This window comes from Gymnoscopelus microlampas (assembly GCF_963454915.1).
Source record: "Gymnoscopelus microlampas genome assembly, chromosome: 10".
NCBI classification, from domain to species: domain Eukaryota; kingdom Metazoa; phylum Chordata; class Actinopteri; order Myctophiformes; family Myctophidae; genus Gymnoscopelus; species Gymnoscopelus microlampas.
Window position 1 is genome coordinate 51,886,714 of NC_139947.1, and position 23,182 is coordinate 51,909,895.

At 45.5% G+C, this 23,182-nt stretch overlaps 1 protein-coding gene across 1 annotated transcript; it reads left to right on the forward strand.

Annotated features, from left to right (window-relative positions):
• Nucleotides 1-486: 486 nt before the first annotated feature.
• On the forward strand, nt 487-2,368 carry LOC311054293 (grainyhead-like protein 3 homolog; the record flags this gene model as incomplete). The annotated part of the gene is made up of 1 exon (XM_084070169.1): nt 487-2,368. The coding sequence occupies exon 1, from the start codon at nt 605-607 to the stop codon at nt 2,366-2,368; it is 1,764 nt and encodes a 587-aa protein (XP_083926295.1). The 5' UTR covers nt 487-604.
• Nucleotides 2,369-23,182: the final 20,814 nt, after the last annotated feature.

Sequence of the window (23,182 nt, forward strand, 5' to 3'; positions counted from 1 at the left end):
CTAATCTTATAGATTAGCTATTTCTGAACATTTATTTTAAATGTTGTAAGAAAAACAATCCCTGACACCAAAACGTCCATATCTGCCTTGGAAATGAAACTGAAAAATGATACCGACAAACTATTAACATCTTAAAGCTCAGTTCCTTACATCTCCTCTCTCACTCTCAGACTTATTGCCAAAGCACTTAACACCTTGTCGATCCAATCTCACTCTTTTGTTTAACATGATAATGAGATGCATGATCCCCCTGCCTTTGGATTGTCCTGCAAAGTGGTCCCTAGTATCACAACATGCTCATTCATACACATGCAGCTTTTAGTTTCTCCCCAGCCCAGGAAGGGTTAATCCCTCTACACCTGTCCTATCAGACACCTGTTTGAAGGCTCTCGACCAATCAGAGGAAGAGTGGGAGAAACTACCTGCTGGCCTTAAATAAATCTGGGCTCCCGATGATGAGGAATCACAACTCTTGACTCACCTAGACATGTCTGATCATCTCTGTTGTTAGTTAGACTGACATATACTGAGAGAGGAACACACACCTGGTTAAAGAGAATACAACTTAAAGGAAAATATCTCCACCGTGACCCCGACTGAAGACATGACCAAAGATACCGAGACTCTGGGACTGGTCCCTCAGAAAGAGAACTTCAACTATAACCGCTACGCAAACTACGTCATGGACTCCTGGAACTATCTGGAGAGCCCCATGACTAAGTCCAGATCTCACCAAACGGAGGACATGACAACTCTCTCCATGCTCTATGAGCAGTGCAAGAACCTCAAAGACCACAAAATGTCTCCCTGCAACGACGGCAGCAGTGTCTACAAGCCAACAGAGAGGACTCTTAGTAACTCGTCCCCCGAGCTGGTTTCCTTGGAGACGCCCCCCAGTATCACAAAGATGCTGTCTGACAAAATTCACTCCAGCCTCCACCTAGAAGCGCTAACGTCTCCCGTCTGCAGCCCCGCCGAGCAGAGCGTCTCTCTGCCCGTCTCGGTGGCCCCCGCCGCATGGGATGTCTATACCACCCTGACCACGGCCAGTGTGCCGGCAGACACCCACGACAAGCAGGACCTCAACGGCATCTTTGACTCTCTACCGCTGCAGAAGTGGCCTGCGGGCGCTTTCCCCGAGGCCAACGCAGAGGCTCTTCCCTACAGCGACCCTTTCTCTGAGGAGCCGTCTAGTCCCGTCTACTCAGACTCCTACACCGGCAGCTCCCCTCCCAAGGGGTACGGGAGTGAATTTCAGTTCACCCTGGGCGCTCCCCCGGCCACCCCACCCAAGCCGTGTAAACTGCCCACGGTTTACCTGAACAAGGGACAGTTCTACCCCATCACCCTCCACAGAATAGACAGCACCGCTGGCCTTGCAGTCGCCACGGTCAAGACGGTGGTCATGGCTGTGTTTGAAAACGACAACAGGACCCCAGAGGCGCAGCTTCGCTGCTGGAACCACTGGCACGCACGTCAGCCTACCATCAAGCAGAGGGTCATTGACATAGCCGACTATAAAGAAGTGTTCAGTGGCATCAGCCATGTAGAGGAGGTGGCCTTCAATGCTCTCTCCTTCATCCGGAACCCCAATGAAGAGGCTAAGGTGTACGTTGGCATCAACTCTCTGAGTACTGATTTCTCCTCACAGAAGGGCGTGAAGGGACTGCCACTCAACCTACAGATAGACACGTATGACGTCAGTACAGGAACCGACCGGCTGATACACAGGGCTGCCTGCCAGATCAAGATCTTCTGTGATAAGGGTGCAGAGAGGAAGATGAGAGACGAGGAGAGGATGAGGACAAAGAGGAGGGGGGCCAAGAACTCTAATGCAACCAGCGCCAACGAGGGTTTGGTGTCCAGCTCCATGAGCAATGACCGCACCTTCCTCCGGGCTGTGGACGACCGCGTCACCCAGCCCGTGCTTTTCATCCCAGAGATGCACCTCTCCAACCTGCAACGCTGTGGCTCGGCCGCTCCCCCGACAACTCTGGATGAGGTCGAACGGTGTTCTATGAAGCGGTCGCATCCCGACGGAGACCGGCGTAGCCCTCCTCCCGGCAAACGGGCCCGCGAGGACGACTCACAGAGAGTTCTGCTGTACGTGAGAGCAGAGACTGAAAAAGACGCGTTTGATGCACTCATGCTCAACAGTCCCACGGTGACAGGCCTGAGAGAAGCTATTTCAGAAAAGTATGGCATGCGAAAGGACACCGTTGGGAACATTTTGAAGAAGTGCAAAAGAGGGATTTTTGTCAACATGGACGACAACATTATTGAACACTTCAGTAACCGATCCGCTTTCCTCATCAATATCTCCGAAGCCACACCTGGTCAATTCCAGATCACCCTCACCGAGCTATGAAGACCAGACACCTTGTTCAACAAAATATAGCTGACAATTTCGACCCTCTGAGAAAGCACTGACCTGCCACAGTAGACCAGTCTACCTAACCTAGGAAACTGAACAAAAAGTACTCCCAGTGTCATGCCAGATCACCCAACCTTTTTTTAGTGACTGCCTTTGTAAATACCACCTGCACAGTTTTCTCCTACTGGTTCTGTTTTTATTTTATTTTATTAGTATTATTGATTTCAGTTTTTTATATAACGTGAGAGCAATTATATTATGCTGTAAACATTTCTTGTAAATAAAAAATTATATGAACTTGTTTTGTGTTTGAAAAGTTTAATCCATGTACATGATCTGTGTAGTTATCAGCATTGTCAGAGGATACCATTCTTGTTGCTTGCAACAGGATCTCCTTTGTGGCCATTGAGTTAAAAATGTTTGTTGCTTTTTTGATACTGCCAAAAGTCGGATTTTGTAGCTGCCTGCCTTTTAGTTTAATAACTTAACCGGTCCAACAATGGGTCGTGTTCTGATCCAGAAGTCACACATTTCCCTTCTCATCACCACAGCCTTAACCACATAAGCCCTATATATATCATTGTACGACAAATACTGAAAATAGCATATCTATGTTGTGGGTTTGTAGATCTGCTACAGGTATTTTCACAATTTTGGAAAATCTTTGAAACATTTTGCTTGCCGAAAAACCATTATACAACAAAGTATAAATTAGGCATTGGGCATCAATAAGTGTAGAGATGTGTATATTTCCTGACTGTATGGCATAACAGGTATAGGTTAACATGTCATTTAGATAGTAAGAAACTTTATTTGTATAGCACCTTTCATGACATGAAATGGAGCTCAAAGTGCTTTACAGAGCAAAAATACAATTACAGAAAAAGTAATTCAACAATGAAGCAAAAAAAGAAAAGCAAAAGCGTAAACCAACATTAAAATAATAGAAAAAGGCAGTGAATCAGGCAGAACAGTGAGGACATGAATAACAACACAGAGATTTAAAAATCAACTAAAAGCATAAGTGAAGAAATAGGTATTGAGCTGTGCTTTAAAGCTATCCACAGATAGACAGATGCCAGGGTCATTTGTAGACCTGGCATCCTATTTGTATAGTTTCAATGTACTATTATTATTATTTTTTATATTATAATGTTTAGTCTAATGATAGGTTCTTCTTGGTTTACCTATGATCCTAGATTACTGTCTCTATGCATTTGATGAATTGAGTTTACCTGACATTATGTCGCTCTGGATTAAGAGCGTCTGCTTCTGCTAATAACCTGAATTGAAAATTGTAAATTGTTATTATAATAATAATAAAACGGCACCCACTTTGAGTAACCCTGAGTTATTGCTCCACACTCCCTAGGAAGCAGAGGGGGGAGGGGCAGGCTATTTGAACCCTCCATTTGTCGGGCCTTGCCCCTCTCTCACCCCCCCCCCCCCCCCCCCCCCAACACACACACACACACACACACACACACTCAGACAGCTCTGAAATGTTTGTTAGTAAAAAAGAGTGAACTAAACAACTCATAATATAATGTTACTCGACATGAACGTAGAGCAGAGTTGTTGCTGGGGAAAATAGCTGCAAAAACACACAAGACTATGGAAACAGAATGAATTATCCAACCGACAAACAAACTGAGGTAAGTTTCTACAGGTGTTAGCTTAGCTTATTAGCTGTTCAGCATTAAGCAATTGATGGAATTGTGTGTAATTTCACTTTGATGTTCTTTGATAATGCAACAATGAAGCGCTATGTTGTGTGATGTGAAGGGAATATGTTGTATTATTGAGCTGTTTGTTTGTGATGCCGAGACACAGGCTAATTCAGGCCTTGTCAGTGGTGGTAGGCTGTACTTCAGTACAATTTTGAGGAAATTTGACTCAACTGGAGTTCCAATTATCAATACTTTTACTTCTACTCCACTACATCTCATACAACACACACACACACACACACACACACACACACACACACACACACACACACACACACACACACACACACACACACACACACACACACACACACAATGAGAACTTTTACTTTGAGTATATTGTTGATGTTGGCAGAGCAACACTACAGCGACTGCATATGTGTACCACAATACTTAAGTGAAAAGAATACCAACGGAGGACAAGGAGACATCAGGCATCATCTCAACCCATTCACTTTGAACTAGGCCATATTTATTTAGTCACTCTTTTATAGTGTCAGTAACAAGCACTTCCTGTTTTGCACTTCAAAATAAGAGTATACATAGATACAATGGAGAGCATATGTCAACACCCCCACTTGATCTCATATTGGATAGATTTCTCTTCTCTTTTTTTTTCCTTCCTTTTTTTTCCATGAAAATAAAAATACAATAAATCAAACTTAAATACAATAATCCAATTCGAAACTTGTATGTTACTCTCCAAACATAAATCTTTCAAAACTCTTCAACTTAAACTTTGTAGCTGGTTTGGTCATAACATCAGCCACCATGTGTTCTGTGGGACAATACTCGAGAACCATTTTCCCATCATTAACAGTTGACCTTACAAAATGATATTTTATGTCAACATGCTTTGACCTTTGTCTCTGTACAGGATTTTTAGCCAAAGCTATTGTACCTTGGTTGTCCTCATAAATCTTTGGCTGCATGTAATGACACCCATCAATACCTCGTAACAGTTGAACCAAATACAAACACTCTTGTAGGGCTGCTGCTAAAGCCATGTACTCTGCTTCACAAGTAGAGAGTGCTACAGTTGGTTGCTTCTTAGATCTCCACGAAATCAAAGGACCATCTTGGTTTAGGCTGACACAATAACCACTAGTGCTACGTCTGTCACTTGCATCTTCTGCCCAGTTTGCATCACTGAATGCTTGCAATCCTAGTTGCTTGTCACTCTTTCTGTAGCATAACTGCTTATCAATGGTGCCCTTCAGATATCTAAGTACATGTTTTACAGTGGTCCACTGTTCTTCTGTTGGCTCAGAAAAGTATTGAGAAAGTTTACCGACTACAAAACTCAGATCTGGCCTGGTACATGTGGTCAGGTAGATTAGGCTGCCTACAGCCTCTCTGTACTTTCTGACATCACACATTACCTCAACATTATCAGTGTAGTTAAGTTTTGCCTCACAAGGTGTCACACTTGGCTTGCAATCTTGCATGTCAAACCTGGCAAGTATTTTCTCAATATACTTTTTCTGTGACATCTTTACACAGTGGTCACTTTGTTCAAAATCAATACCAAGAAAATGTTTCAATTTTCCCAAGTCTTTCATTCTGAACTTGGCTGTGAGCATCTCTTTGACATCTGTCATCACATTTTCATCACTGGTTGCAATAATGATATTATCAACCCAAAACAAAATGAACACTTTTTGGTTCTCCATTTCCCTTGTGTAAACACAATGATCAGCTGGGTTTTGAATAAACTGATTTTCAGTCAAACAATCATGCAACATCCTGTTCCAATTTCTACCCGATTGTTTTAGACCATACAGAGATTTCTTCAATTTACACACCAGCATGTCACCATTTTCAGATGCAACTTCATAACCCTCTGGTTGTTTCATGTAAATCTCGAAATCTATTGGGGCATGTAGGTAGGCTGTTTTGACATCCATCTGATGTAAAATCAGATTCTCTTGGGCTGCTTTTTGCATTAACACTCTTACACTTGTAAGATTAGCAGTAGGGGAAAAGGTCTCATCATAATCTACACCAAGCTTTTGGTTGTACCCTTTGGCTACATAACGTGCCTTGAATTTGTCAGATCCATCTACATTGGTTTTTAAAGCATACACCCATCTACCCCCCACTGCTTTCTTGCCCTCTGGCAGTCTGGTTAGGGTAAATGTATCATTTTCACTCAGTGATGCCATTTCCTCATCCATTGCACTAGACCAATCTTTTGAGTTAGGTGATGATACAACTTCCCCGAATGTAAGGGGTACATTAGACATTAATCTGTAACAGTGGTCTACATTCATCTGGACCTGGTCTTCGCTTTCATTAGTTACATAGTCTCTCAAATAAGCTGGTTTCATCCTCACTCTAGATGGGTAACGTTCAGGCTGATGTTTAGCCTCATCTGTCTGTACCTGGCTCTCCTGAGGTGTAGCTACTACAGACTCGTGAACCTGCTCCTGAACCTGTTCTGGTGGTAGGAGTGGGTGATTTTTACTAGACCCATTAGCCCATCTCCGTACCTCAAAATCATCATCATCAACTGGCTTGTCTGTCTGTGTCTGTCGCTCTGCAATGGATGGGGTCACACATTTAATCAACCTGTGCTTTTGCACTTTACCACTTTTGGGATAGTAAACCAAATAGGCTGGGCTATTTTTGTCATACCCAACAAAAATCCCTTTGTCACACCTTGCATCAAGTTTCTTCTTCTCCTGTTTGTAAGCATAACACTTTGACCCAAACTTATGCATCCTAGACAGATTTGGTCGTTTTCCTGTCAGCATAAAATAAGGTGTCTGTTTTGTGCGGTTGTTAAAGCACCGGTTTCTAATAATAGCGGCTGTCTGTACTGCGTGGGTCCATAGCCCTTTTGGTAACTGGCTTTCTATTAGCATACACCTTGCCATATCAAATAAGGTACGCCAGTTTCTCTCTGCTGTGCCATTCTGATGTGGCGAGTATGGAGCAGATGTCTCGTGTTTGATACCATTTCTGCTGAGTAATGACTGGTAGTTATTACCCATAAACTCTAACGCATTGTCAGACCTGATGCGTTTAACCTTCCCATAAGGGCCTGTATCTGCAAGGAATTTCTCAGTAGCTTGTACAGCATCACTTTTGTTTTTCAGAAAGTACACAAATACTGCACTCGAATAATCATCCGTGAATGATATTGCATACTTATGGCCATCTTTAGATGCTGGGTCTACTGGTCCTGCCAAATCAGTGTGTACCAATTCTAGAGCTGCTTTGGCTCTGACATCTGGCTCCCTGCTCCTAGTTTGAACAAACTTTCCCTCAGTGCATACATCACATTGCAAGACAGATTTGTCATTTTTATCATTGATTGACATTCCTTCAACAACACTCGGTAGTTTTTGAATATCACCATAATTGCAATGTCCTAGGATCTCATGCCATGTCTGCATATTGTAACATGCATTACACTGGTCATCATCACAATCATTGTTCACTGTGTTCAAATAGTACAGTCTGTTGTACACATGGATGTTGAATTGTGTACCATCTCTGTACTTCAGAACATTTTTACCTTTCGTGAAGATGACAGTGGCACCTCTGGTGGTTGCTGCTTGCACAGAAAAGATGTCCTGTGGATATGTGGGGATGTACAACGCCTGTGTCAAGGTGGTTGTGTGGTGTTGCCCCCTGCTGTCGATCAGGATAACCTCAGCATCTCCTCTGCGCTCTGCCACGCCATTGCATCTCGTACCGTCAGCCAACTCCATGCAGTGTGTCTTTGACTGGAATCTGTCGTCGAACGTCGTGAACTTAGTGATGTCTGTGATGATGTGGGAAGTCGCTCCCGTGTCGACCATCAGACCTGTCTGCTTGACACGACGTCCTTGCTGAATCCCGGCATCACATTCATCACTCGCTCGGAATGAATACTCGCTACCGCCGTCCTCCTCCGACACTCTCTGCACGTCATCTCGCCGTTGCGGTCTCCTTCTGCAGGCTGCGTAACGGTGTGTAGAACTCCGACAGTGGTTACACCACTGCTGCTCGCGGCATGTTTTAGCTAGGTGCCCCCTCACGCCGCATCTGTAGCACACCACATCACTGCTCCCAGATCCTCGCCGGTCACCTGCACTCGTTCGTTGTACAGTCGGTTGCACCTGGGTCCTCATTACGTTGTCGCCGATGCTGCTGCTCTGCACATCTTCTCAGTGTCCTCGAAACTCCTGAGCTTAGTCTTAAACTCGGAAAAGGGCACTGGCTCCTCACTTTGTGATACATGTATTGCAAATGGTTTGAAAGTTTCTGGGAGTCCCTTCAAAACCATTGCCACCAATAGTCCATCACTCAGTATCTCTCCTGCATTTCTCAAGGCTGTTATAGCCGTCTCTGCACGGATCACATAGTCTGTCACACTTTCACTGGAGGACTTCTGTAGTGAAGTCAGTTCGGTGTATAGGCAAATGATCCGCGGCTTACCTTTGCCTGCATAATAGTCTCTCAGGATTCTGAGTGCCTTGCGTCCATCGTCAGCTGCTTCTCGCATAACCAGCGATAAGCTCTTGTCGTCCAAAAACTGGATCAACTCGGCGTATGCCAAGGCATTTTTATCCTCGTCAGGCATGTCTTCACCCTCCTCATTCTCTTCGAGGAGCGGCCCGGGATCATTTAGAATCGTATCCTTTAATCCTTGTCGTAATAAATGGGCCAAGAACTTCGTCTCCCAAATCTCATACCTCTGCTCGTCTCCGTCAAAACAGAGCCTGGCCCAGCGACTGCTGGAGTCCCCCTTCATGGCCATGCTGTTATCCTGTTAGCTTTAGCACGCCAACAAACATTTCACCTCGGAAATAAATGTGGTCACTCTGGGCCCATAACCTGTTGGCAGAGCAACACTACAGCGACTGCATATGTGTACCACAATACTTAAGTGAAAAGAATACCAACGGAGGAATAAGGAGGACAAGGAGACATCAGGCATCATCTCAACCCATTCACTTTGAACTAGGGCATATTTATTTAGTCACTCTTTTATAGTGTCAGTAACAAGCACTTCCTGTTTTGCACTTCAAAATAAGAGTATACATAGATACAATGGAGAGCATATGTCAACAGTTGATGACAATACTTTTGTACTTTGACTCAAGTACGTTAATACATTATTTTTTATTTGTATTACATAGTGGTATTTTACTTAAAACATGCAAGTACTTCTTCCATCACTGCAAGTTGGTGTCTGTTTAGTTGTAGATGGAGGTTGAGTGACTGTACAGTAGATGGAAATGTCTATTGAATTGCATCCATGTTCTGAATGAGCTTTTAATAACTTTGTTTAGAGCAGTGGTTCTCAAACTTTTTCATGTCAAGGACCCCCAAAATGATATGTATTAGGCCATGGACCCCCATCTCAACATATGTTGTTACAGGGACCCACAGAAGCAAAGATTTGAGTTATAAATGTTCGCTTTAAAAAAATATGTATGACCCCACTTTGAGAACCAATGGCTTAGAGGTAGTGAGGAAGACAGCAGTGAGTTTGTAGGTTAGTGTAGTTTGTAGCCTAATGTTTAGAGGTGGTGAGTTTGTAGGTTAGTGGGTTAGTGGTGTCGTTTGTAGCCTAATGTTTAGAGGTAGTGAGTTTGTAGGTTAGTGGTGTAGTTTGTAGCCTAATGTTTAGAGGTGAGTTTGTAGGATAGTGGTTGTAGACAGTTGTGTTACACTGTTTTGGTTATTAAGTGTTGCCGTAGCTGCGGTGCCCCCACGAGATTACCTGGACATGAACGTGATTTCAGTATGGTGTATGTGCTTAGCGGATGCTGTCCACACACAGATGTCTCCCGTCCTATGATTCATGGTTGTCAATAAACCTGCTTGGATTAAACCACGAGTGTTTATTAACAAGTCTAGAAGTCAACAGTGGTGTAGTTTAATAGCCTAATGTTTAGAGGTAGTGAGTTTGTAGCCCCTTTCGGGACCCTGTTTACCTTTTTTGTATTTGGGAAGGTGGTATCCAGGGTCCCTTGACGCTCAAACCACTCTCTCTCTCGTAGTCGCGGGTACCACTGTCTGGTCTCGGGCTAATAGCTCGTCGCTTAGAAGTTGCAGAGATTTCTCAAAGCTGCATTAATCCGCACGGATCGGCGATGCCGTTTAACATTTTTAATAATTTAGTAAAACTTAAGCTCCTCTCTCACACTCTGCTCCACTTCTCATGTCCCGCCTCCCCGCGTTGTGATTGTCATGTTTTACTGTAAATAAGAGGTAAAAGACACTGGTGTGGCACTCCTGTTTTACGAGGACAGGGTTCAAGTCCCTGCGGTGTCCTGCTGATTGCATTTACAGGTTAAAAGTCTATAAGTGTAGTAATTTAAATTACTGGACATAATGTGATGATACTAGTTTAACCTTAGACTGGAATAGACATTTTCTATTATACAAATTAAGGCTGTGTTTCATTCAAGTCACAGTAAACAGAGTGGGTGTTGCTATGCATGTTTATGTAATTGGTATCATTGGTGACACATGTACAGGGTGTAACATTACATAACTATTTATGTCAAAATTCAGGCAGAAGAGAAGTGCTGAGGACACATCTTTTAGTCAGACAGAGGAATGTCAGTTCTCAGAAATATAACAATGTGTAGAATCTGTATTTAAGCTGCCCCAACATCCAGATCATCATAAATATCATAACAATGTGTATGTATCCTTGTAGAATCTGTATTTAAGCTGCCCCAACATCCAGATTGTTGTCAGACTCCCGTTGCCTTCCGATGCAACAGGATCCTGTCTACCTTTCCATACATTTTCTTCCATCACTTTTTCTTTAACCTTTCTATTCTTTTACTCTTATTTTCTCATTGTAATATATGCGTGGGGATCTCATTTTAAACAAGCTTAGTGCTTTATGAGCCTTCCAGTTTAGTAGACCTTGTATTGTGAATTCGTACTTCCATGTACTGTTGTTCTCATGTCTTACTAAATAAAGTGCATCAATCAATCAATCAATCAACATTTGATTGATTGAATACTTTATCAGTAGTTTGCAAAATAGAAGCACAGGAAAGTACAGTTCAATACAAGGTCTGCAAAGAGGATTTTAAACCCAAGAAAGCCTATGGCTCGTTTCCATTGGGGTTCATGTTTGTATGAACTCCTGAACTATGTGCATTTAAAGAAACTACTTGTTGACACTTGAGCAGCTGTGCTCATATTTTCTCATGTTGCCGAGCCAAGTACAGACGACAACGCGTCGATGTGCTGTCAGCTTGTAGATCGGCTATTTTCACTATTTTAGCAGATCTACAAGCCCACAACGTGTCGACGTGTTATTGGCTATTTTCACTATTTTAGATATTTTTAAATGGGTTTAGTAACTCCACTACATTACTGTTCAATGAGTTATTTGCTGTAAATTATGCTCTGGAACAGTGTTCTGAGACTTGAGATACATCTTGTTTGATCCCATTGGAGGGGAGATAAGTTCAGGTGTCATAATATTCAATGTGTTTATTTATTACATCTCATACAGATGAGATGAAATAAAAATAAGTAGTAAAAAGTGTGTAGATGTATCATAATGGCAGCAGCATTAGTTAGAATAGACTGATCTGCATTTGCAGTGGATCTCTGAATTGAATGAATGAATTTTGTATATACTGTAGTGTCTACATCTATCACCAGTGAATATATGAATATATATGAATCTACAATATAAGTCTATGAATGAAGTACAGCCTCTGAAGTGTTATGCTTAACAGGCATCTGTTAAAGTTTACCAATGTAGGCCTACATATTATAATCATACAATAGTACAAATAGGTTAGGTGATGGTGAGAAAAGCGATTTCTTGGTCCATTTAGATGGTTAAAACAATAAGGAGGTTTCTTTTTTAAATTCATTGCGTAGGTGGAGATCGAACCCACGACCAGCCCCAACCTTTGTGTAGCAGGATGGGCGTGGGTTCCCACGCTGCCCACGGCCCCATCCTCCGCCCACTCATCAGTGGGCTGATTGATAACAGTATTAAAGCAACGCACCCCCACACTCAGTTAGCTGTCTGTCTCCACACCTGGTCCACTATCCATTCAGGCTGGCCTGTTGGGCTCGTCTGCACTTGCATCGCGCATCAGCGCAGGTATGTCTCTCCGTCTTGCTGTTTATGCTATTGTCTTATGCTGCGTGGAGCACGGTCTTGAACTTGACCATGACCGTTTGTGTCCTCTGTAGCCCTGCTTTGTGTCTACCCCTCCCGTTGGCGTTTGCGCCGAGCGTGTGTTCTTCACACTGCACAACGGGTACGTTGGTGGTTCTTCCTCTCCACAGTATAACAAGTAATATATATATATATATATATAATTCTATGTCAGGCAGACACTATAATAATCATGGCCTTTATTATTACTATAGTTATTCCTACCGGTGTCCGCCGCTGCAAGCGGGCCATTGTGGCTTCCGCCTTTTGCTGCATAGTGGTACGTTACTGTCTGTCTCTCTGCTCCTGTCTTAATGAACATTAGTATTATAAATTGGTAGAATGACAGGGCCCTTTATCGTTTCAGGCACTGATACCTGCTGCTGCTTTGCGGGGTTTCAATCACCCACGCTTTACTAACCCTGACGCTCCACGCTGAGGTTCCCTTCCCCCCGTGCCTAACGGCTGTGGAACAACTTGCTCAGCCAAGCTCACGCCTTTACATGGGTTAAAACTAAAGTACTCTTTTCCGACGCAACCGTCCACTCAGGCTCTCAGCCAGCCTCATTGTTTGTTTTGTTTATTATTTAGTATTATTGCTTTCGTTATTGTTTATTTAGTGTTATTGCTTAGTTTGTTTATTTAGTGTTATCGCCTATTTTGTTTATTTCGTTGTTGTTTATTTTTGCTTATTTAGTATTGGTTTATTTTGTGTTTATTTGCTTTTGTTATTCCCGGCAACTATAGGCCTACAGACGGCACTCTAGTATAATATATCTATATATATCCTCTATAATATATACATATATATATATGATACCAATTGATTGAATCTATTTCCCTGGCACTGCTTAACGCTTGATTTCCTGTCTTGCAGGCCTGTGGCTGGGGACCCCTTGGTGCGAGGGAGCAGGTGGCGGCTGCCCAGTGGGTCGTGGTATTTCTCCCCCCTTTTGCTGTGTTTTTAGTGTGATATAGTCTTAGTTTGTTTTGCTGTGCCATCTAGGGGAGCCCTTCCTCTGGGTCAGCCGGCCTGCTCAGCCTCCCCCTTATCCCCCAGCACTGGCCCTATAGTTCTTATTATTAAGCGCATTGCCCCACTAATTGGTTTTAGCATATTAAACGTTTTTGCCACTTTTTATTGTTGATGAGACTACACTGTTTATTATTACAATAAAGCTTTTTGTACTTTCTAAATCCTAAATACTGTTTCTGCCTTTTTATCATGTTACACGAACTTGTGGGAGGAGTAATTTATGTTCAGGTGGTTGTTTAACACTATAAATATTTCCTGGGGTGCAACTCCCCAGGTGGCGTAGTTGGCTACATATATAATTAAATATACCGCCCTGCTACAAATTGGCGTGGGTCGGCAGGACGTACAGATTAAAGGCAGAGACGTGTTTAGTTTTATTTTTGTATTTTTCACTGTGTTGTATTTTTCTTTAGGAACTGTATGTGGGGAGTGGTTGCGTTGCAGTATATTTTTCTGTTGTTAACATTTGTTTCTTTTGTTTAAAGCAAAGCAGCAGTGGGTGTCAGTGGACGTGAAAGGACCCATTGGTCGCCTAGACGGGCTCCCTGGTTTCCACTTCAGGACCTGGGTCCTGTTTCTCAATTTGGTTGTAAGTGTCGAAGTTATCTGTCCCCCGCTATGGAGGCTGAGCTGCAGGAGCTCAGAGAGCTAGTGGCTCAGCTAAGGGCAGATAATTGTTCATTAAGACAGGAGCAGAGAGATACACAGCTAGGTACTAGTATAGTTTCCTCAGACGTGTCAGTCCCACCCTGCACCCCCGTTGGGTGGTGCCAGTGCTATTGCACCAGAAAGGTTGGTCTTTGTGCCGCGAGATAGAAAGTGCCCATATTTTGGTGGCAAGTCGGGTGTAAGTATAAACGAATGGGTGGAAGAAGCACAGGCTTGTATGCGTGCTCGCTATCTTTCGGCCATAGACCAAGCTTTTTTCTTATTTGATCACCTGGAGGGTGAGGCACGAGAGGAGATAAAATATCGCCCTGCTGCGGAGAGGGAGGATCCCAACCAAATTATTGGCATTCTAAAAGACCTATATGGGTGTTCACAGTCCTATGTAGCTTTACAGGAGGCATTTTTCTGCAGAAAACAGCAAGACGGAGAGACACTGCAGGAATTCTCTCTCGCTCTCATGAGCCTAATGGAGAGAGTCAAACAGCGTGCACCGGCTAGCATGTTTAATAGCGAGGCCTTGTTACGAGATCAGTTCACTGAACATGTCTTGGACAGCTCCCTTAGACGGGAACTAAAACAACTGGTACGTCGTAGTCCAACCAGTACCTTGTTGGCAGTTCGAGAGGAAGCGATTCGGTGGGAACGGGAGGGCATGCCAGGGGGTGCGAGGGGTCGTAGCTTTTCTGTTCCTTCGGCACATGGCACCCAGTACGCTGTACATGGTGGGGCGCGCCCAGCAGGCAGTAACTCGCCTCAGCGCTCCGAGTTTACCGAGTTGAAGGAGATGCTTAAAAGACAACAGGAGCAGTTAAACCAGCTCACCCAGACAGTGTCACTCCTAAACAGCACTCAACAGCCTAGTCGTCCACCTCGTGGTGGCCCGGTGTTCTGTAGGAAGTGTCAGCAGCCCGGCCACTTCGCCAGGGAATGCAATGCCCAATGGTTTCCCCCCTACCCTCCACCTCCCCCTACGGCCTTTCCACCTTCAGGTGGGGGCAGGCCGTCGCACTCTCGTGCACCGACGGAAAACTGATACCCACCGAACTGCAGAGCCACAGTTCGGGTGGGGACCCTACCGGCTCGGGAGTTCTTACGGATGCAGGCATGATATCCAGCCTGATGTCATCTTGCCCACATTTGGATGTTTGCATGGGTGGTGTAATTGTTCCTTGCTTGATCGACACTGGGTCCATGGTGTCTACAATGACTGAGTCCTTCTTCCTGCAGCATTTCGAACCCTGGGGACAGGATCGTCTTCGATCTTGCCACTGGTTACAGTTGAGTGCAGCTAATGGCCTTCCTATTCCCTACGTGGGCTACATGGAGCTCGATGTGGAGCTTTGTGGGAAGTCGGTGCCAAAATGTGGGGTGTTAATCGTTAAAGATCCCCCCACCACTCTTACTTCTCAGGCGCCGGGGGTTCTGGGGATGAATGTCCTGGTTCGGCGCTATCGGGAGCTTTTTGGCCAGCATGGGGCAGCGCTCTTTAAAACACGGTCTGTATTACAGGCCCCCAGTTCCATTATAGAGGCTTTACAACGGTGCCATAAGGCCGAAACTAGATCTACTGGGGGTGGCCTGGGAAGGGTTAAGGTTCGTGGTAAGAACGCATGGCGCATCCCTGGGGGCACGATGAAGCTGGTTGCTGCCACTTGTACAGAACAGGAATCTCCCACCTCTGTTCTCTTTGAGCCCCCTGAGTCGGGCCTGCCGGTGGGCTTGTTGGCCTCTCCAGCCCTGCTTAGAGTGACTCGAGGCACGGTCTACGTCCCCGTAGTCAATGTAGGGACCATCGATGTATTACTTTATCCACGGACTATCTTGGGCCATTTGAGTAGCACTCAGGTAGTCACCTTGCCTTCAGGTGTCACAGAGGTTGGCTCAGTTACAGCTACCATCTCTTCTACAACCGCGTCGACTTCCATACCAGAACAGATTGAGGCGCTTGATTTGGGTGCTCTGTCGAGCGAAGACCAAGGTCCGGCCAGGGCCCTGCTTCGGAAGTACAGTGGAGTGTTCTCTACTCACGAGGGGGACTTGGGTTGCACCGACCTGATCTCCCACGAGATCCCCCTTCTTGACGAGGCTCCTGTTCGCCATCGGTACCGGCGCATACCCCCCTCTGAATATGAGGTAGCAAAGGCCCACATCAACCAGTTACTGGAGAACCATGTCATCAGGGAGAGTAGTAGTCCTTATGCGTCCCCCATAGTACTGGTAAAGAAGAAAGACGGTAGCCTACGCATGTGTGTGGACTACCGGGGGCTGAATGCCAAGACTAGGAGGGACGCATTCCCTTTGCCTCGTATTGAGGAGTCCCTGGACTCTCTGTCCGGAGCTCGGTGGTTTTCTGCCATGGATCTCGCTAGCGGGTATAACCAGGTTCCAGTCGCTGAGAAGGACCGGGCTAAGACCGCGTTTTGCACCCCATTTGGCCTCTTCGAGTGGAACCGAATGCCATTTGGGCTCTGCAACGCTCCTGGGACTTTTCAGCGACTGATGGAGCGTTTGTTCGGGGACCAGCAATGTCAGACCTTACTCCTCTACCTTGATGACATTGTCATCTTTTCTTCCACTGTAGCCCAGCACTTAGAACGGATGGAAATCGTCCTTGGCCGGCTGCAGCGGGAGGGCTTGAAAGCAAAGCTGGCAAAGTGTGCTTTCTTCCAAAAGGAAGTTCATTACTTAGGCCATGTCATTTCTAGCAAGGGAGTCGCCACAGATCCCAGTAAAATCGAGGCTGTCGCTGACTGGCGTCAGCCGGCCACCGTATCCGATTTACGTTCATTCTTGGGTTTCGCGAGCTACTATCGCCGTTTTGTGGAGGGGTTTGCCAAAATGGCGGCCCCCTTGCATGCACTGGTAGCTCAGCTGGCAGGGACGAAGTCTAAGAGGGCCTCCCTTAGAACATCAGAAAGAGACTTTCATTCCTTCTGGTCCAAGCAGTGCCAGCTGAGCTTTGACGCCTTGAAGAAGACTCTTACATCCGCCCCTGTCCTTGCTTACGCCGACTTCTCCTTACCCTTTATTCTGGAGGTAGACGCCAGCCATAGCGGGCTGGGCGAAGTCCTTTCCCAGGAGCAGGCAGGCAAGGTGCGCCCTGTGGCTTTTGCCAGTCGTGGTCTCCGTCCCACTGAGCGTAACATGTCCAACTACAGTTCTATGAAGTTGGAGTTTGTGGCGCTCAAGTGGGCTATGACCGAGAAATTCCGCGAATACTTACTGGGACAACGGTGCCTCGTTTATACCGACAACAATCCACTCGCCCACCTGTCTTCGGCCAAACTGGGCGCGGTGGAGCAGCGTTGGGCCAGTGAACTGGCGCGATTCAACTTTGAGCTTAAGTACCGCTCAGGCAAGAGTAACCAAAATGCTGACGCGCTTTCTCGACAGCATCCATTAGGGCCTATGGCACTGCAGGGGTTGGTTCCTGGGACAGCCCTTCCAACGGTGTTACAGCTGGCTGAGCCACCGGCGCAAATAGCTCTGGCCACTCAGGCCACCATTACAGCACTGCCAGGCCATAGCTTGTCCGACCTGCAGACTTTACAGACGGGGGACGCGGTTGTCCAAGAGGTTCTCGGGTACTGGAGGCAGGGGACACGTCCCAACCCTACAGAACGTAAACAGCTGTCAAAAACAGCGTTAACGCTGCTTGGTCAATGGGACCGCTTGGTGGAGAGGGAAGGTGTACTCTACCGTAGGGTTTTCCGCCCGGATGGAGCGGAAGAGTCATTCCAATTGGTCTTGCCTATTGTCCTGAAGGACAAGGTCTTGACACAGTTACATCAGGAACATGGACATCAGGGAGTCGAGCGCACCACTGAGTTGGTGCGTCAGCGTTGCTATTGGCCCGGCATGTCCGCTGATGTGGCCCGCTGGTGCCTGGAATGCGAGCGGTGTCAGGTGGCAAAGGACACCCGACCGCCCGCACGAAGTTACATGGGTCACTTACTCGCTTCCCGGCCCAACGAGATTGTGGCCGTCGACTTTACCATCTTGGAACCTTCTCGGACGGGGTTGGAGAATGTCTTGGTCATAACGGATGTCTTCAGCAAATATACGCTGGCCATTCCCACTAGCGATCAACGGGCGTCAACTGTTGCCCAGGTTCTGGTGAATGAATGGTTTTACAAACTGGGGGTCCCTGGCCGCATTCATTCGGACCAAGGCCGAAACTTTGAAGCGTCCCTCATCCAACAACTCTGTAACCTGTACGGCATTCAAAAGTCTCGCACTACTCCGTATCACCCGGCGGGGAACGGACAGTGTGAGCGATTCAATCGAACTCTACATAACCTCTTGCGCACTCTGCCCTCGTTCCGTAAGAGGGACTGGGTCGATTATCTTCCCCAGATGCTATTCTGCTATAATACCACCCCACATCAGGCCACAGGCGAGACCCCTCACTACTTACTGTTTGGGCAGGAACCGCGGCTACCAGTGGACTTCCTGTTGGGGAGGGTCCCGGAACCGGTAGCGGGTAGCGTAAATGCCTGGGTCATCGAACATCAGACCAGACTCCAGATAGCTTTCGAGGGGGCTCGGGAACGGTTGAAGGTTGCGGCAGACCGCCGGAAAACGCATCATGACCTCAAAGTCCGGGACCCGTCCTTGGAAGAGGGACAGCTAGTCTATCTTCGTGACTTCAGTGTAAGAGGCCGCCACAAGATTCACGATCTGTGGCACTCTGAGGTCTATAAGGTACTTAGAGCGCCCATGCCCGGGGGGGCCGTATACACTATTGCACCGGTCAGTGACCCGAGCCGAGTGAAGCATGTCCATCGCACCCTCCTTAAACAACGGATTGGGAGAGAGTCTCTGGTCGGGACCTCCCCAAGTGACCAACGGATCGAGAAGTCACCACCCTTGCAGTCACCACCCTTGGTGGGGGAAGACCAGAGTGATGGGGACTGGTTTGTTCTGCCTTCAGAAATGCCCCCGTCCCGACGGGTTTCGCCCGCAGGTCCACTTCTAGTAGGGGCTCCCCTGCGCCCTTCTGGCCAACCAGATTACATCTCGGTTGGGCCTGTTAATCCGACTGAGCACCCTACGGTATCCATAGCCTTACCTTCAGGATCCTCTGTCCCTCGGTTGGACGAACCATCCGGCAACGGAGACCGTGATCCACAGATGAGTCCAGAGTATGGGGAATCTCCCGATGGTGATTCGGTCCCCATTGTGCTGGCGGCTCTTGAACCATCTGCGGTTGTGCCTGTGGACTTTGTCGAGTCCAACAGGGTACTTCCACTCTCTAGATCACTGGTCTCTCAACCGGATGACCCATCCAATAGTAGCGAGGCTGTCCAACGCCGAACTCCGAGGTCCACAGCTGGCCAACATTCGAACCTTTTCCATCTTCCACAGGCAGTGGATAGAGGACTGGTCCCCACTCCTGTTTCAGCATCAAATGCTGTCTCAGCCTTGTATAGACCCTGGAGTTAGGGTTTGGTCATGTTGGGTTGAGTCATCGTCGGGCCGACGATGCAATTGGGGGGGATGGATTGTAGCAGGATGGGCGTGGGTTCCCACGCTGCCCACGGCCCCATCCTCCGCCCACTCATCAGTGGGCTGATTGATAACAGTATTAAAGCAACGCACCCCCACACTCAGTTAGCTGTCTGTCTCCACACCTGGTCCACTATCCATTCAGGCTGGCCTGTTGGGCTCGTCTGCACTTGCATCGCGCATCAGCGCAGGTATGTCTCTCCGTCTTGCTGTTTATGCTATTGTCTTATGCTGCGTGGAGCACGGTCTTGAACTTGACCATGACCGTTTGTGTCCTCTGTAGCCCTGCTTTGTGTCTACCCCTCCCGTTGGCGTTTGCGCCGAGCGTGTGTTCTTCACACTGCACAACGGGTACGTTGGTGGTTCTTCCTCTCCACAGTATAACAAGTAATATATATATATATATATATAATTCTATGTCAGGCAGACACTATAATAATCATGGCCTTTATTATTACTATAGTTATTCCTACCGGTGTCCGCCGCTGCAAGCGGGCCATTGTGGCTTCCGCCTTTTGCTGCATAGTGGTACGTTACTGTCTGTCTCTCTGCTCCTGTCTTAATGAACATTAGTATTATAAATTGGTAGAATGACAGGGCCCTTTATCGTTTCAGGCACTGATACCTGCTGCTGCTTTGCGGGGTTTCAATCACCCACGCTTTACTAACCCTGACGCTCCACGCTGAGGTTCCCTTCCCCCCGTGCCTAACGGCTGTGGAACAACTTGCTCAGCCAAGCTCACGCCTTTACATGGGTTAAAACTAAAGTACTCTTTTCCGACGCAACCGTCCACTCAGGCTCTCAGCCAGCCTCATTGTTTGTTTTGTTTATTATTTAGTATTATTGCTTTCGTTATTGTTTATTTAGTGTTATTGCTTAGTTTGTTTATTTAGTGTTATCGCCTATTTTGTTTATTTCGTTGTTGTTTATTTTTGCTTATTTAGTATTGGTTTATTTTGTGTTTATTTGCTTTTGTTATTCCCGGCAACTATAGGCCTACAGACGGCACTCTAGTATAATATATCTATATATATCCTCTATAATATATACATATATATATATATATGATACCAATTGATTGAATCTATTTCCCTGGCACTGCTTAACGCTTGATTTCCTGTCTTGCAGGCCTGTGGCTGGGGACCCCTTGGTGCGAGGGAGCAGGTGGCGGCTGCCCAGTGGGTCGTGGTATTTCTCCCCCCTTTTGCTGTGTTTTTAGTGTGATATAGTCTTAGTTTGTTTTGCTGTGCCATCTAGGGGAGCCCTTCCTCTGGGTCAGCCGGCCTGCTCAGCCTCCCCCTTATCCCCCAGCACTGGCCCTATAGTTCTTATTATTAAGCGCATTGCCCCACTAATTGGTTTTAGCATATTAAACGTTTTTGCCACTTTTTATTGTTGATGAGACTACACTGTTTATTATTACAATAAAGCTTTTTGTACTTTCTAAATACTGTTTCTGCCTTTTTATCATGTTACACGAACTTGTGGGAGGAGTAATTTATGTTCAGGTGGTTGTTTAACACTATAAATATTTCCTGGGGTGCAACTCCCCAGGTGGCGTAGTTGGCTACATATATAATTAAATATACCGCCCTGCTACATTTGGATCCTCACCAAGCATACCTAAAATTGACAAAGTCCCAATTTTCATTAATCTATCGTGTATGCTCATAAAGTACTTGGATGAATCATTGGGGAGAAGCACAAAAAGACGGGCTTGTCGCATTTTTCATCTTTTCCACGTTTGTTTTCTTTTTCTTTCTCTCTTTCTCCTCTTTTTTTCTCCTTCCCCCTTCTCTCCCCTTGGTAGGCGTATGTTCCCCAGCCCTAGCGCAGTCGGTAGCACTGTCGCCTCACAGCAATAGCACCCATTTCAGAAATAGCAGATCTACACTTCGACTATTTTTGAATAGCTGAGGTATAAAATAGGGCTTAACTATATGTTTCATAATAATAATATAAATCTGCAAAGTATCTACTAAAGCTACCAAATATGTTGACGCGTAGATATGTTTGATAGTTATGTTTTGATAGTTATGTTTGATAATATCACAATTTAACATTTTAATAAAAAATGTCATGTCCAGATATTTTTGTCAAACTGTCCACCACTGTCTAAAGTGAACAGGATGACATAGTTTCTTCATGGTTGAGTTTAGCTCTTGTGTTGCAGGTCCATAGCGTTAGGAGTTTTCGTTAGACTTCAGCTGCCCTCTTGTGGCCTCAAGGTGAAACTACATCACTCCTGTTTCACTCTGGTATCCACAACAAACAGTCCAATAAGTCTATAAACTATCATGGTATCTTTAGGGACCCTGTCAGCTCAGAGAAACCTGTTACCTGTTATTACTTATTATTTAGTCACAAGCGCTTGTTAATAATTTTCAGTGGTCTGATATGTATATATATATATATATATATATATATATATATATATATATATATATAGTTTTCCCCTCAACACCCCAAACCTCTTTGCCGAAAATAGCCGATCTACAAGCTCACAACTGCTGCTAGGCGTTGTGAGCTTGTAGATCGGCTATTTTCAGCTGCATTGCAATGAGACGTTGAGAAGACGTCCATACAACGTCGACACGACGTCCAAGTCAGACCTCAGCTGCATTGTAATGAGACGTTGAAAAGACGTCCATACAACGTCGGTACGACGTCCAAATCAGACCTCAGCTGCATTGCAATGAGACGTTGAAAAAACGTCCATACAACGTCGACAGGACGTCCAAGTCAGACAGACTGCATTGTAATGAGACGTTGAAAAGACGTCCATACAACGTCGACACGACGTCCAAGTCAGACCTCAGCTGCATTGCAATTAGACTTGAGAGTAAAAAGTACTCAAATGTTTTATTAAGTTGTACTATCAATAATGCAATAAAAATATACTTAGTACCAAAAGTAAAAGTACACTTATTGTGCAGAATGGCCCCATTTCACAAGTTCAAAATGTATAGCAAATCTTTTGAAAATAGCAAAACGACAAGCCCTTGTAGATCTGCTATTTTCATTATGAAATGATATATAACATATCACTACCTACATGTAGGCTATACAACATACTATGATCACTACCTACATGTAGGCTATACAGCATGATCACTACCTACATTTAGGCTATACAACAGGTATTCTCTCTCTGTCTCAGGGCAGTGGGAGCTGCTGCTAAACTCCCCCCCCTCTTCCCCCTCCTCTCACACACACAGGCACGTAGAGAGAGAGAGAAACGGAGAGGGGGGGGAGAGAGTGAGAGTGCTAGCAGAACTACAGCTAAACTTCAAAGCAAGTTAACGATGGCTCGTTGACCCCAATTTGACCACTAGGCAATCAACGCTGAACAGCACTAATTAATGGCAGCTGTGATTCTTGTGTCTGTCGGTGCAGCTTAGATATCAAGTAATTCCCTGTAGAGGGACCCTCTCCCTCATGTTCAACTTCAAGTGTGACTTCTAAGTTCTACTTCTCCTCAAAAGGACAACTTTATTATTTCCCATCCTGAATGACAAGCCTAATATTATTATTGCATTTGGCTATATATGTGCAATAACTGCAAGCCAATGTTCAGAGGCATTGTCAGTATTTGTCTTAATTTCTTTAATTCATATTTCTTTAGTCGCCAATAATTCAACTGTAAGCCAGTGTTTTGAGACATATTGTCTTGTATTTCTACAAAATAAATGGTAAAAATGCATTCTACATGCATAAATAC